Below are 15855 nucleotides of genomic sequence, written 5' to 3'. Positions count from 1 at the left end.
GAAGCTTTAAAGAACAAACTCTGGACGGTGTGAGGTGAGTTTGTCTCACTGCAGAAATAAAAACACACACGGAGCGTCAGCACTGCAGTCAGCTACATTTAAGTTTCACTTTCTGTTCTGACTGAATGGCTCCTGCAGCATGGAGGTGTAGTTCTCAATCATCCTGGACATGATCATCCTGAGAGTTTTAGCTGAAAACCGCTGGACATTTCTGGATATGTTGGAGACATTTAGCCACTCATCCCAAAGGCTTCTTCCACACGTTGGTTGTGGTCAGAAACAAACACTGGTTGTGCTGTGCAGCCTGGTTTATGCTTCTCCGTCAGCTCCGCAAGGGACAGACACGCACGGATTGACGGAAGCGTTTTGCTCTTTTACTTCTCCGTCTCCTGGAGAGTGTTGCAAAGCAATTGCCCGGCAGGACCACAGAGGGCGTAGCGCTGTTCTGTGGTATCCTGTCATGTATCGGTCCAAGATCGTTTGTTTATATTGTGTTTTTTGTGTATATAAGAGACTTTTAACACGGACATATTTGTCTCTCGTTCTCCCACCGCTTCATGCGCTCCCCACCTCTAAACCCACGTTTCCTGTCATTTCCGTCCACAAATAAAACGCTCTCTGAGCATCTTTTCACTCCTCCAGTCACAGGAGGATGAAACGTTCATATTTTGAGTTTTTTCGCGCGGTATTCTTCAAGCTTCTCCGTGTCTGCCGCTAGTTAAACTCGGCTCTCTTTGCTATGGCGGCGCTGTAAACAACAGCGGCGTCCTGACCAATCACAAGCTTGCGTAATCCGTTTCGTCCGACAGATGTTTAAAAAAGTGGGCTCGACTTCGTACATACTTGCGTGCCTGCCGGAGCCCTACGCAAGGACGGATAATGGCGTTGCGTGTCTCTGCACTGACGCAGACGGAGAAGCATAAATAAGGCTTAAGTCTTTTTCTTTTTTTTCTCCTAAACACGTTTTAGTCTTAATGAAGGTGATGCTATTGTTCATGGAATTAAAATTCATGTTGAAGTTAAGATTATTTCATCAAGTAGGACCTGTGGTTATCTGGCTCATGTAAAACATGTCATGTCTTGAAAGAATGGGGAATCGAAACAAGGAATCGGAATCGTTCAAAATCAAACGATGCCCAAACCTGTAGAGGGGGATTTCAACATTCATGTGGACATTGAAAATGATAGCCTCAATGTAGCCTTTAGTAATATCTTAGACTAAACTGGTTTTACCCAAAGAATACATAGCTCCACCCACTCCTGCCATCATACATTAGGCCTTGTGCTGACTTATGGCATAGAGTGTGTGGAAATAACAACATTTCCACACCATCCGGTCCTCTCAAACCACTTTTTGATAACCTTTGAGTTTATTAAAACTGAGTTTTCTAGACAAGAATGGAAATTTCACTATAGTTGGTCTCTGTCTGACATAGCTGTTGCATCTTTTAAATCAACTGTTACATCTTTAATGTCCTCCGTATCTCAGAGGAACGCAGCAGAGGGCAATATTTTCATTTCTAGCCCTTCACAAATTGATGATCTAGCTCATAATGTTACTTCTTTACGTGTGGCATTAGATGATGTTGCCCCATTAAAAAAGAAGGTAATTAAGCACAGGAAGTTGGCTCCTTGGTTTAATTCTGATCTGCAAACTTTAAAACAGAACTCTAGAAATTTGGAGAGAACATGGTGCTCTACACACCAAGAGGAGTCCTACTTATCCCGGAAAAATAGTCTTGTGCTTTATAAAAAAGAAGCTTCAACAAGCTAGAACTGCTTATTTTTCATCGCTAATTGAGGAGAATAAGAATAATCCTAAATTTCTTTTCAGTACAGTTGCCAAACTTACACAGAATCATAGCTCTGAACCATCTATTCCCTTAGCCCTTAGACTTTATTAAAAAGACTGTTTTGGTCGGCAACAAGATGGCACCTGTGCTTGGCTTAGCAGCGGTCACCGGCCACTTTTTCAAACTTTTCTCCACTAACCTCCTCTTTTCCACCTTGCTCCTGTCTGCGATCCTCTTCAGTAGTGTCCCTGCTACCATCTCCTATGATCGCCAGACTCTTCTGTCCTTCCGTTTGTTCACGATCGCCCAAGATGCACCGAGGACGTACCATCCTGTTTGTTTACCTGAGTGGCGCACCGGCCCGGAGCCAAACAACGGTCCCGAGCTGCCCGCCTCTGGCTATGTTTGTCCAGTCCCGGGAAAATGTCGGAGGAAAAGAGGTAAACGAGCAGGAATCCAGGTGAGAATAAGACTTCTCTTAAAGCGTGGTTTATCTGGTAAACATCGGCGCGATCTTCTAGCTTCTTGTCCTTTGTTTGGTGACCTGAGCGCCACTTCCGCATTCCCGCCAGGCCGCGTTGGGACGCGTTTCATCCGTCCAAGTTTTTTTAAGGTCGGTTTATCCTCATTCCTCAGTGGTTTCTCCTCCTGTTCCCTCCGTAAGTGGTTTTTATAAACACCGTGGATCTAACCCTGCTAATTTACGTCCACTAACTCCAGCTGTTTCTGTAGTTTCTGATTCCTCCTCCTCACTCAGCATGGCTCTATTAAATACCCGCTCTGTTAACAATAAGTCCTTCCTGCTCAATGATCTAATTCTCTCTTAAAACCTGGATTTTCTGTTTCTGACTGAAGTTTGGCAGCAAACATCTGATTATTCTGCTCTGATTGAACTCTGCCCGAGTGGTTATTCTTTTCTTAGCCAGCCCCGGGGTTCTGGTCGTGGTGGAGGCCTAGCTGTTGTTTTCAGAGACCATTTTCCGTGTAGCTCTACAACCTCTGGTCACTTTGCTTCCTTTCAACTGCAGCTGATTAAAGTCGGGCGTAAGGACCCGTTCTACTGTGCTGTGGTTTATCGTCCACCTGGTCCAAACAGTTCTTTCCTTCAGGAGTTTAGTGACTTTCTATCCTCCACTGTGAAGCTGTCCAGACTGGTGATTGTTGGTGACTTTAACATCCACGTTGATGATCCCTCCGATCTCTTTGCCATGAATTTCTCCAGCCTTATGGACTCCTTCGGCTTTACCCAGCATGTTTCTGGCCCCACACACACCAGGGGTACACTCTAGACCTTGTTTTTGCCCTGAGTCTAAATGCTGACAGTGTTTGTCCTGAGGACATCTAAATTTCAGATCACCACTGCATTTTCTTTAACTTGTCAGTTTCTGCGTCCCCACCTCCTGCTCGCCGTATGGTTAGTTCTCGTTTTCTTAATGAGAGCACAGCTTGCAATTTTTCTGCTGCTTTTGATCCACTCTGTTCTTCTGATACCGACCCAGATTACTCAACTTCTCAGTTTAACGAGCACTGCCTCTCCATTCTGGACATCTGTCCTGTCAGAACCAGATCAGTTCCTGCAGTGAACCCTACTCCCTGGTTTAATGACAGCCTTCGCAGCCTGAAGCGCCAATGCAGAAAAATTGAGCGTTTGTGGAAGAAAACCCATCTCCACGTCCATCTGCTGCACCTAAAGGATCTTCTGACATCCTTTAACTCTGCAGTCAGAGACACTAGGGTTTCCTATTTCTCCAACCTGGTGTCCCAGAGCAAAGGGAAGTCCAAGGTGCTGTTTAACACCATCAGCAGCATCGTCTCTCCTGCCTCTCCTACAGCCTCCATCCACTCTGTTGCAGACTGTGAGAACTTTCTTTGTGGACAAAGTCTATAAGGTTAGATCTAGCATCTCTCCTTCAGTCTTATCGCTGCCTCTCCCGACTCCAACCAGGCCCATCATCCTAGATAGCTTTGCTCCTGTTTCTTTGCCTGAGTTAACCAAACTAGTTAACTCTATGAAGACCTCTGCATGCCCCCTCAACATCTTACCTTCATCTTTGTTTAAAAGTGCTTTTCAGTCCATCGGTCCCAGCGTGCTCTCTATAATTGATGCTTCTCTCGTTTCTGGTCAGGTCCCTGCTTACTTTAAGAACGCTGTAATCCACCCGCTTCTTAAAAAAACGAGTCTTGAACCCTCTCTCCATCGCACCTTCAGACCCATCTCTAAACTTCCGTTCATCTCCAAGATCTTGGAAAAGGTTGTGGCTAAACAACTCACAGCTGCTCTTGATGAACATAACATCTATGATTGCTTCCAGTCCGGTTTTCGTAGAGCTCATTCAACTGAAACAGCTCTTCTTAGGGTCTCTAATGACCTTCTGACTCACAGTGATGCAGGGGACTGTTCTGTTCTGGTCCTGCTGGACCTGACTGTAGCCTTTGACACTGTTGACCATCACTTGCTACTGGAGAGGCTGAGAGACTGGGTAGGCCTATCAGGATCTGCTCTGGAGTGGTTCTCCTCTTATCTTTCTGAGCGCTCGTTTTCTGTGGCCGTCTCCAAGTTTAGGTCCTCCACCACCTCCCTTACCCATGGTGTCCCACAAGGTTCTGTGCTGGGGCCTCTGCTCTTCCTCCTCTATCTGCTTCCTCTTCAGCACATCCTGAGCTCCTTCAAAGGAATCTCCTACCATCTGTATGCAGATGACATCCAACTGTACATCTCCTTGAAGCCCCATGAGATGTCTAAGCTGCAGCTGTTACACACCTGCTTAGACTCTATCAAAACCTGGATGGTGGGAGCTTTCTTCAGCTGAATGAAGATAAGACTGAGATCCTCATCTGTGCCCCAGACAAGCTGGTTCCCAAAGTCAGAGACTCTCTTGGTCAGCTTGCTTCCCACACCAAACCTTCTGTCAGGAATCTTGGCATGACCTTTGACCCAGCTCTCACCCTGGATTCTCATGTCAGTTCTCTTGTTCGCTCTTCCTTCTTCCATCTCAGGAATATTGCTAAGCTGAGTCCCATTCTGTCTCGCTCTGAACTTGAGACAGTTCTCCACACCTTCATCTCCTCACGCTTAGACTACTGTAACTCTCTTTTCACGTGTCTGAGCAGAACCTCCCTGAACCGTCTACAGGTGGTTCAGAATGCCTGTGCTCGGCTTCTGACCAAGTCCTCCAAACACACCCACATCACCCCGCTTCTCCTCCAGCTTCACTGGCTGCCAGTCAACTTCAGGGTTCATTTCAAGATCCTGGTTCTGGTCTATAGGGCCTTACATGGACAAGCACCATCTTACATTGGTGATCTTCTTAGTCCCTACACCCCCAGCAGGTCCCTGAGGTCCATGATGATCATGGTGATCAAAGCCTACTGGTTGTGCAGCACCAGGCTAAAGACCAAAGGTGACAGATCATTTGCTGCTGTGGCCCCCAGACTCTGGACCTCTCTCCCCCTGAGCCTGAGATCAGTGGACTCAGTGGTCTCCTTTAAAAAGCAGCTGAAGACTCACTTGTTCAAGCTGGCTTTTGTATGACCTTCTTCACCTCTCTCTCTTTATTCTGCTCTCCCCACCTATTCCACCTTCCTCAGGATCCACTGATTTCCCTCTTTCCTATTCACTCTCTCTTTCTTAACATTTTTTCTTTTAAATCCCATTTGCCTATTTTTGCTCATTTTAAATATATTTTTAAACATTTTCTAAATGCTTTTTTATATTTTAACTTTTTTTTTGTTTTTGTGAAGCGCCTCGTGATTTCTATCTTGAGAGGCGCTATAGAAATTATATTTTCTATTTTCTTTCTTATGGGATTTTTTACAAGTAAAATTAATTCTATTAGAAAAAAATCATTAGCATCCTCCCTAATGCGATTTCTTCTTACCTCTGATGCTGCTTCACTTACTGAGTAACTATAGAACCTCATCTGTGTTTGAACCATTTTAATCCAGTTGAGCTTTCAGAGTTATCAAGAATATTAGCTTCATCTAAACCTTCCACTTGCATTTTAGATTAAATCTCAACCAAATTATTCAAAGATGCATTTCCTTTGGTTACTGCCCCCATTCTAGATATAATTAATCTATCCTTAGTAAATGGATATGTACCACAGGATTTTAAGGTTGCTGTAATCAAACCTTCCCTTAAGAAGCCTTTTCTGGATCCAGATGACCCAATGAATTATAGACCAATATCTAACCTTCCATTTTTATCCAAAGTCCTGGAGAAAATAGTTGCCATCCAAGTATGTGAGCATTTAAACACTAATGCTCTGTTTGAGGAATTTCAGTCTGGTTTTAGAGAGTATCACAGTACTGAAACTGTCATGTTGTGGGTAGTGTATTTCACCCAGGACATGAAGAATCACACGAGAGGAGAGGTAAGTAAAAATACAAAGTGTTTTATTTACAATGTGAACAGAAGAAAAACTAGAACTAAAGGTGCTGCTTCTATGAACAGGTACAGGGAGGTACCGGAATCTATGAAGATAAAAAACAGGAGATGAGTGAGGCCAGAACCAGAGAACCAGGATAATATGAGTCTGTAACTGAAAGGTCTTACGGTCCAAAGCCAGGACTAGAGCGGGGACGAACTGGGAGAGGTTGGACCGGGTGAGATGGCTCTGAGCGTGGGCAGGCGGGCAGACGTGGAGAGTAGAGGCCAGAGGAACCTTGAGTGACGAGACGTGGAAAACAACTCCAGGCAAGGTAGGTGGTGCAGAACTTAATTCTAGGACAGGATACAAAATCATGAGTTAAGGGTCACAGGAACAAAGACAGATTCAGAGGCTAGATGCTACCCATGTGAGAGTATCAACCGGCACTGGAGTTGAGTCACGCCACTCCTTAAATCCTCTGCACCTCCAATTAGTGGAACTCCCAACAGCTGTGCATCCTGCCACGCCCACCTGCAACACATAAAGCTGACACACCTCACCAGTAGGTGGAGGCAAACCGTGACAGTGCCCCCCCCCCCCCCCCCCCCCCCCCAAGGGACGCCACCCGGCGGCCCACCAGAGGAGGAGGAGGCGGAGGAGGAGGAAGCACGGGAGGCCTCGAAGTCCTCAATCAGGTAGACCTCGTCGATCCAGGATCCAGGAATCCAACGCCGGTGCTCAGGACCATACCCCTCCCAGTCCACCAGGAACTGCCGGCGGCGACCACGTGGACGAACATCCAGGATGCGACATACTCAATAGCCGAAACCCCCATCGGCGAGGCGGACAGGAGGCGGAGCATCAGGAGGGCACAGAGGGCTGGACACCACCGGCTTGAGGAGGGAGACATGGAAGACCATATGTGCCTTTATGGAGGGAGGCAGCTCCAACCGGACAGAGACCGCACCCAGAACTTCAGCCACAGGAAAAGGACCAAAGAAGCGAGGAGAGAACTTCCTGGTTGACCCACGGACCTTGATGTCCCGGGGGGAGAGCCAGACCATCTGACCCGGAATGTAGGTGGGCGCCGGCCGTCTGTGACGGTCAGCAATCCGGCGGTTGCGCTCAGCAGTACGTTGGAGTACAGCACGGGTCTGAGTCCATGTGCGGCGGGCCTGGCGCAAAAACTGAGGGACCGAGGTGGAGGAAGCAGAGTCGGAGGGAAACAGAGGAGGCTGGTATCTAGGGATGGGTACCTTTGACATTTGAATCGATCCGGTACTAATTCCCGGTACCTACGAGTCGATACCGGTACTTAACGGTACCAATTTTCGATACTTTTGAGTGTTTATTATTTTAATTCTCTTTTATAATTAAATATATATTTTTCTCAATATATAACCATATTTGGTAAATATCACAATAAATAACATACAAGTTTGTATTTTAACATCGTCCTTGTAGTTTTATAAGCTGATAATTAAACTGAAGCAAACATCTTTACTGTGAACTAAATTTACTGTGTATCTTCATTCCTTTTGCCGTCCTTTTTCATTTGATTTTTCCTACTGGGAAGTTAGAATTTCCGAGGAGAAAGCGAACGCACCATTAGCTGATAACAACGGTGGCAATGGAAGCTAACATATCAAGCTAACGTTATCTTTAACGGTTTATTTAGCTGCTGGAGCAGATTAAAACGATGATGCCTCAAACTTAGATCGTTGTCACTGGTTTTACCTTCACCCAATCACCCGTCGCATTTAGTAAAGTAAAGCCAAACTTTAGAGCGCGTTCATGTTCTTCTAGTCAGAAATTCGGAGTTCCGAGGAGAAAGCGAACGCACCATTAGCGAAACGGAAGCTAACAAATCAAGGTAACGTTATCTTAAACATTTTATTTACCTACTGGAGCAGATTAAGATGAGGATGTCTCACTTAGATCGTTGTCTGTCGCTAGTTTCATCACCCAGTTACCCATCACATTTAGTGAAGTGGACCCAAGCTTTAGCGTGCGTTCTTTCTACCATGCTTGCTCTGTTTACAACGGGCTCGCAGGGACCGGCGACATAACGCTCTTGCGCATGCGCAACTGTCTTGGCAGTACCGAAACGAGGCACCGTTTGAAATGACGTGAATCGGTGTTCGGTCGGTACTATGGAATTCGGTCGGTACCTTAAAAAGTACCGAATTCGGTACTCATCCCTACTGGTATCCAAGCGAGACTTCAAATGTGGACTGACCTGTGGATGACGAGGTGTGGGAATTGTGTGCATATTCCACCCATGGCAGCTGTGAACTCCATCTGGCAGGATTGGAAGAGCAGGTGCAGCGCAGCATAGTCTCCAGTTCCTGATTCATACGTTCCACCTGCCTGTTAGTCTGTGGGTGAAGGCCGGAAGTGAGACAAACCTTGGCTCCCAGGTGATTGGCGAAGTCCGACCATACGCGAGAGATGAACTGGGGTCCACGGTCTGACAGGATCTCGCTGGGCAGTCCATGAAGGCGGAATAGATGTTTGACGAGCAGGTTGGCTGTCTCGGTGGATGATGGGAGAGACTTGAGAGGGACCAGATGACAGGCCTAAGAATAACGGTCGACAACAGTGAGTATGACAGAAAACCCTTTAGACATGGGGAGACCAGTTACAAAGTCCAGAGCTATATGGGACCATGGACGATGGGGAACAGGCAGAGGCTGGAGGAGACCCTGAGGAGGCTGATTACTGGCTTTACATCTGGCACATACCTGACAGGCACTGATGTATTCCTTCACATCATGGTACATGGAGGGCACCAAAACGTCCTCCTGATGAGGGCAATAGTCCTGCCAAGACCGGGGTGAATAGAAAATCTGGCGGTGTGGGCCCAGTGTATGAGAGCATCACGTTGCTGGTAGGAACATAGACCCTATTAGGGGGAACGGTATCTTGATCGGGTTCCTGCTGCTGGGCCTCCAGAACCTTGTTAGTTATATCCCAGGCTAAGGAACAGACTATGCAGGAAGCAGGTAGGATGGTGGTAGGCTCCACCTATCTGTCAGAGGCATATTGTCGAGAAAGGTCATCAGGCTTGACGTTCTTTGAACCGGGTCTGTAAGAAATGGTAAAGTTAAATTGGGAGAAAAATAATGACCAACAGGATTGGCGGGGATTAAATCTCTTAGCTTCTTTTAAGTAGGACTAGTTTTTATGGTCAGTCCAGATGGTTACTGGATGCTCAGCTCCCTCCAACCAGTGGCGCCATTCCTCCAAAGCTAACTTTACTGCCAACAGTTCACAATCTCCCACATCGTAATTCTGCTCGGCTGGGGAAAGGCGACGAGAGTAGAAGGCGCAGGGATGGAGGCACTGATCGGAGGAGGAGATTTGGGACAGGACTGCCCCAACTCCGGTGTCAGAGGCGTCAACTTCCAAAGTGAATGGAGCTGATGGATCCAGGCGAGTAAGTATGGGTGCATGAGCAAAACTCTCCTTGAGAGTGAGGATTGCTTGGTCAGCATCCTTGGTCCATAAAAACGGTCTTTTGATGGAGGTGAGCTGGGTTAATGATGCTGCAATCCGGCTGTAATCTCTAATAAACCTGCGGTAGAAATGACCAAACCCCAAGAATCTCTGGAGCTGCTTACGTGTGGTAGGACTGGGCCAGGACAGGACGGCAGCGATCTTGTCAGGATCAGTTCTCAATCTTCCATTTTCCAACACAAAGCTGAGGAACTTAACAGAGGGAACGTGAAACTCACATTTTTCGGCTTTAACATAAAGCCGGTTCTCGAGGAGACGCTGGAGCACAGCACGGACATGGTGACGTAGTTCAGGTAGGTTTCTGGAAAATATGAGGATGTCATCCAGGTAGACTGTTACAAATTTGTTAATGTAATCACCCAGCACGGAGTTGACCAGTGATTGAAACACAGCGGGAGCGTTGGTGAGTCCGAACGGCATCACAAGATACTCGAAGTGTCCCAGAGGAGTCTTGAATGCCTTCTTCCATTCGTCTCCTTCACGAATTCTGACCAGGTGGTAGACGTTACGCAGATCTAATTTTGTGAAAACGGAAGCATCATTAACAGGTTTGAATGTGGATGATAGCAGAGGCAGAGGATACTTATTCTTGATGGTGATCTGGTTTAAGCCATGGTAGTCAATGCAGGGGCAGAGCGAACCATCCTTTTTGGAAACGAAGAAAACCCCAGCACCCACGGGAGAAGTGGATGGTTGTATGATACCAGAGGCTAGGGATTCTGAAATGTAATCGGACATACAGGCCTGTTTAGGTTTAAAAAGGCTGTACAGCTTACTGGTAGGTAGTATAGCATCCGGGACAAGGTCAATTCCACAGTCATACGGGCGATGAGGAGGTAGAGAGGATGCTCTGTCCTTACTGAACACTTGTTGAAGGTTATGATACTCAGCGGGAACTCCAGTAAGATCGGGTGGTTCCTGAGGAGGGTTATTGGTGGTCTGGGCTGGAAGCGGAGCTGAAAGGAGACAGTGAGACAGACAGTAGGGACTCCAGACAGACACCAACCCGGTTTTCCAGTCAATTTGAGGGTTGTGTAAAACTAACCACTCATGGCCCAACACAACTGGTGACTGGGGAGAAGGAAAAACGTAGAAACTCAAAGTCTCATGATGGTTACCAGAGATTTGCAGGTTAATGGGGACAGTGCGATGTGTTATGGTAGTGAGTGAACAGCCATCCAATGAGGAAGCGCGGATGGGGGTAGACAGAGGAATGGTAGGAATGTTAAGCTGTTGTACTACCGTTTGATCCAGGATGCTCCTCTCGCACCCAGAGTCCACTAGCGCCTGAGTAGATACAGTCTGTTGGTTGAAGGAGACAGAACAGGTTAAACTGCACCGGGAATTCAGGGCACCAGGAACTCCACCCAACAGTAATCCCGGTCCTACTGATGGGCCCTGGCTTTTGGCCGAACCGGACAATTTTGCAGAATGTGGCCCGGCTGACCACAGTAAAGGCAGAGGCCTGGGGAACGACATCTAGCTCTCTCCTCAGGGGTTAAATGCGCTCGTCCTTTCTGCATAGGTTCCTCATGGTGAGCGAGAGAGGAGTGTTGTTGGTGGGTGTGGTAAGATGGTTGCTGTGGAGCATCAACAGGGAATGGTCTGAAGGTATGTGATTTGTGTCTCTCCTTAAGGCGTTTCTCAATCTTAGCAGCCAGCTGGACCAGGGACTCTAGGTTCTCTGGTTCTTGGCAAAAAGCTAATTGATCCTTAATTCTTTCGTTAAGTGCCTGAGAAAAAGCAGCCCTAAAGGAAGGCTCATCTAGTGTAGAAATGGAGGCTAGAGTACGAAACTCGATGGCGAATTCTAAAACCGATTGTTGACCTTGCTGGAGACTCCATAATTGTTTAGCTATTTCGGCTGGGGATTCGGACTGATCAATGATTTGTTGAAATTTGCCTAGGAATGTTGAGAGCGGTCCCTGTAGAAAAGTAGGTTGCCGGCTCCTAGCCTCGGCAAATTGTAGGGCTCTACCACGTAACAGACCGATAATGTAAGAAATCTTAACCGCATCATTTACAAAAGTATCAGGTGATCTATTGAAAGCCAATTCAATGAGTAACAAAAAACAGCGGCATTTACCTGGTTCACCGGAGAATGTTTCTGGCTGAGGAGATTGCACAACCCGGAAACTGACCTTGTGTTGCTGAACCGGAAGCGAAGCCGAAGACGGAGCAACGGAAGTAGCGGCAGGAGTCGGTGTAAGTTTCTCGTTTACCTGTCGTATGGCAGGGTCAAGCTGGTATAATCGCTGAACGGATGGAACCTTCATGCTGGGATAAGGTGTTTGCTAGAACTGCGGGGAGTGATTCTTCAGTGAGGGTGTTTGTTTGGCCGGTTGATTCTGTCATGTTGTGGGTAGTGTATTTCACCCAGGACATGAAGAATCACACGAGAGGAGAGGTAAGTAAAAATACGAAGTGTTTTATTTACAATGTGAACAGAAGAAAAACTAGAACTAAAGTTGCTGCTTCTATGAACAGGTACAGGGAGGTACCGGAATCTATGAAGATAAAAAACAGGGGATGAGCGAGGCCAGAACCAGAGAACCAGGATAATATGAGTCTGTAACTGAAAGGTCTTACGGTCCAAAGCCAGGACTAGAGCGGGGACGAACTGGGAGAGGTTGGACTGGGTGAGATGGCTCTGAGCGTGGGCAGGCGGGCAGACGTGGAGAGTAGAGGCCAGAGGATCCTTGAGTGACGAGACGTGGAAAACAACTCCAGGCAAGGTAGGTGGTGCAGAACTGGATACTAGGACAGGATACAAAATCATGAGTTAAGGGTCACAGGAACAAAGACAGATTCAGAGGCTAGATGCTACCCATGTGAGAGTATCAACCGGCACTGGAGTTAAGTCACGCCACTCCTTAAATCCTCGGCACCTCCAATTAGTGGAATTCCCAACAGCTGTGCATACTGCCGCGCGCTGACGTCGTTAGGTCCGTTTTAGGGGGGCTTCAGCCCCCCTAAAATAATCACAAGCCCCCCTATCATTTTGGTTTATTTTATTTTTTCAGTTAACTTTTTTTTATTTGTTCACATCTACATGCTCAACACAATCACGACACGTGTAGTTGGTACATGAGTTTTTTTTAGTCTGAAACAGAAATAATAATTAATGAATATAGAACTACACCGTCGCACACAGGAAGTATCAAGAAAGGACTTCCTCCCCTTAAGCCCGGCAGCTTTGTTGACAAGTCAGGGGCAGGGGTTATACAGCAAAACCTTTATATCGATGAGCAAACCCTGCTCATCGCTCTTGTAAGTCACTCAACATCACATTAGGGTAAGACAGCAACAGCAGCACACCGTTAATATTTCAAGGTTATAGTTCAGACGAGAGAGGAAAATGTTACCGCACCGACATGCTAATGCTAACTCCGCTAGCATGTTTACATGCCGTAAACCATAATGAAAAGCCGCGCCATAGTTAAATGGTCGGAAAACTCCCCTGAAGTGACGTGATTAACGAGCCAGCCAGTTCATTGAGTGACTTAGTGCCACCAACTTGAGAGTACAGTAATGAGTCTGCACAAACAGAACCTGCTCTGCGCTTGTGTGCAGGAGCTGCAGCTCTCTCTGTGGGCTCAACTCTGTCTCTGCGATGCAAATCTCTCCCTGCTCTCCTCAACAAGTAGCCTCTCCGTCAGCCAATCAGACAGCTCTCCATTATGCAATCAAAGCATGTCCAGGAAATACTGCTTTACAGAAAAACACCCATTTAACAGCTTATTGAACTGCGTTCTGCTGCTGGTTAGCTACCAGTCACCATCCACTGCCTGCAAAATACTTTGTTGTAATTCATGTGTCATGATTAGGGTGACCATATTTGACTTCCAGAAAAGACACATTGCCCATTCCTAAAACTGTTAAATTGCACTATTTTCAGTTAAAGAGGACTTTTAATTTCAACATATAAAGTGTTTCTTCTCTGTTTGGTTAGACATAAATGAGCCCTTGATGTGTAAAAGGAAGTGAACAGTGGAAATGTCCCAGGAAAAGAGGAGGGTTAATCAACCTAATTAAATATAATTATATAAAATCCTCTTTATCTGAAAAAAGTGCAATTTTCCTGGCAGTATTTCCTGGACATGCTTTGATTGCATAATGGAGAGCTGTCTGATTGGCTGACGGAGAGGCTACATTGCTTTGTAAATTGCAAATTGAGCAACAACAGGGAGATCTGTGCAGGCAGAGACGGAGTTGAGCATGCAGAGAGAGGGCCGCATATGACTGCAGAGCAGGTTGTGCTCCTGCTGATTGATCACTGCACGCTCCAGTTGGTGGCACAAAAATCACTCCACACTACAAATCTGAATCAGAATCTGGCTGAATATCTATATTATTGACCGTTTTTCTATATTATATATTTTTTCTATAATATATATATTATATTATAGGTACATATATGTATCTATAATATAGTAAACAGCCAGTTTTATATATGTCACATATATTCAAAAGCTACATCAAAACATATATTAAAACCTATATGTTTATATGAATTATTTCCATGTGGGTTGTCAGTTGTTTAATATTTCCTATGTTTACCTATGGTAAAGAAAGGAGATGTCGTACTCTTCTAACTTTAACATAAATTTTGGCAGCTTAATGTGACGTTATGGACAATGCCATCATCATGAGCAACCAAACATAGGCTATATTAGGCTAACAGTTGTCCATATTCTGTCCCATTTATCCACCAATGGCTGTTTCAGTTATTGTGAGTGAAAACTGAATGGCTTAGTAGCATTTGTTTTGGCATTAGAAATTGAAAATGTTTTTCAATGTGTTGGCTAGATGGATATACGAAGATTTCTTAAGAGAGTGAGTGAGGAACAGGAGAGAGACCAGGTGGTTGATGCTGAGGAGATCTGCATGGTCAAGGTCAGTGATCTACAGAGAAAACAGGGGCGAGTGCACCGTTATGAGCATTTACCTGAGCACAAAGTTCCCAAGCAAAATTGAACAGTTTTCTATTTAGGAGTGAACAGGTAAGAGACCGTGAGAAAAAACAACTATAATTATCATGTGACCTGCAACCCTATGTCAAGTTGTATCTGTATAGTTGACTTTCTGTATTATAAGTTCTACTACTTGCTGGATATTTTCATATATACTGTTATTTTGTCTTGTAATAGTTAATTACATACTCCTTTATTCCATATCATAGCAGTGTTATTCATATATTAAAACTGTCAACTGCACACTCATTTGGCAGAATAAAAGTTTGACAGTTATTCATTTGTTCTTTATTGTCACTTTTCAGTAACATTTATAATTAAACAAATTAAATAAAAGACTACAAAATTTCCCCCTGTTAAGTGCAGTAGACTGAAATGAATAGCTTTATTTGGAAATATAACATATCAAATTTTTAATGGACTTACATAAAATCTTTCTTCAACATAGACCCCACTAATTAACTGATTAAGTGTTATTTTTTATAAGAAGAAGAGAGAAAATGCACAAAAGTAGGAAAGGAAAGGAAAGTGATAAAATAATAGGTTTTGTTAGATTTTCTTCAGATAATGAATTAATTGACAAAGTTTTTGAAGGGTGTGACAAAAAACGTTCGAGGTCAAGCTCCTGGGGCTAAGCCCCCCCTATATCTCAATCCTAGTGACGTCCATGCTGCCGCGCCCACCTGCAACACATAAACCTGACACACCTCACCAGTAGGTGGAGGCAAACCGTGACAGAAACTGCTTTAGTGAGAGTTACAAATGATATTCTCATGGCCTCAGATAAGAATCTTGTGTCCTTTCTAGTCTTGTTAGATCTCAGTGCTACTTTTGACACAGTTGATCACAATGTTCTTGTAGAAAGGCTTGAACATGTTGTAGGGATCAAAGGAACAGCGCTAGTCTGGTTTAAATCCTACCTGTCTGATAGATTTCATTTTGTAAATGTACATGACAAATCTTCTTCATACTCCAGGGTTACTTGTGGAGTACCACAGAGATCAGTGCTTGGACCAATTCTTTTTACTATATATATGCTCCCAATTGGTAAAATCATTAGACAGCATGGGATAAACTTTCACTGTTATGCTGACGATACTCAGTTATATTTATCCATTAACCCTGATGAACCTAATCGGTTGGGTAGATTACAGGCTTGTCTTGAGGACATAAAAAATTGGATGACTCTAAACTTTTTGC

The 15855-nt window shown here is 45.2% G+C and overlaps 1 protein-coding gene across 2 annotated transcripts in view; it reads left to right on the top strand.

Annotated features, from left to right (window-relative positions):
• Positions 1-12278: 12278 nt before the first annotated feature.
• Positions 12279-15855, top strand: part of LOC107387199 (smoothelin-like protein 2) — a 103414-nt gene continuing 99837 nt past the window's right edge. Inside the window, exons 1-2 of one of the 2 annotated variants that reach the window (XM_070555477.1) lie at positions 12279-12417; positions 14492-14578. In XM_070555477.1, the coding sequence (XP_070411578.1) occupies positions 14553-14578 (26 nt within the window). In that variant the 5' untranslated portion in view covers positions 12279-12417; positions 14492-14552. Of the gene's footprint in view, positions 12418-14425; positions 14579-15855 lie in introns of those variants that run through there. The other variant, XM_070555478.1, reaches the window with a different exon arrangement.

The sequence above is a fragment of the Nothobranchius furzeri genome, chromosome 10 (genome assembly GCF_043380555.1).
Source record: "Nothobranchius furzeri strain GRZ-AD chromosome 10, NfurGRZ-RIMD1, whole genome shotgun sequence".
In the NCBI taxonomy this organism is placed as follows: Eukaryota; Metazoa; Chordata; class Actinopteri; order Cyprinodontiformes; family Nothobranchiidae; genus Nothobranchius; species Nothobranchius furzeri.
This window is presented reverse-complemented; position numbering and strand designations above follow the sequence as displayed.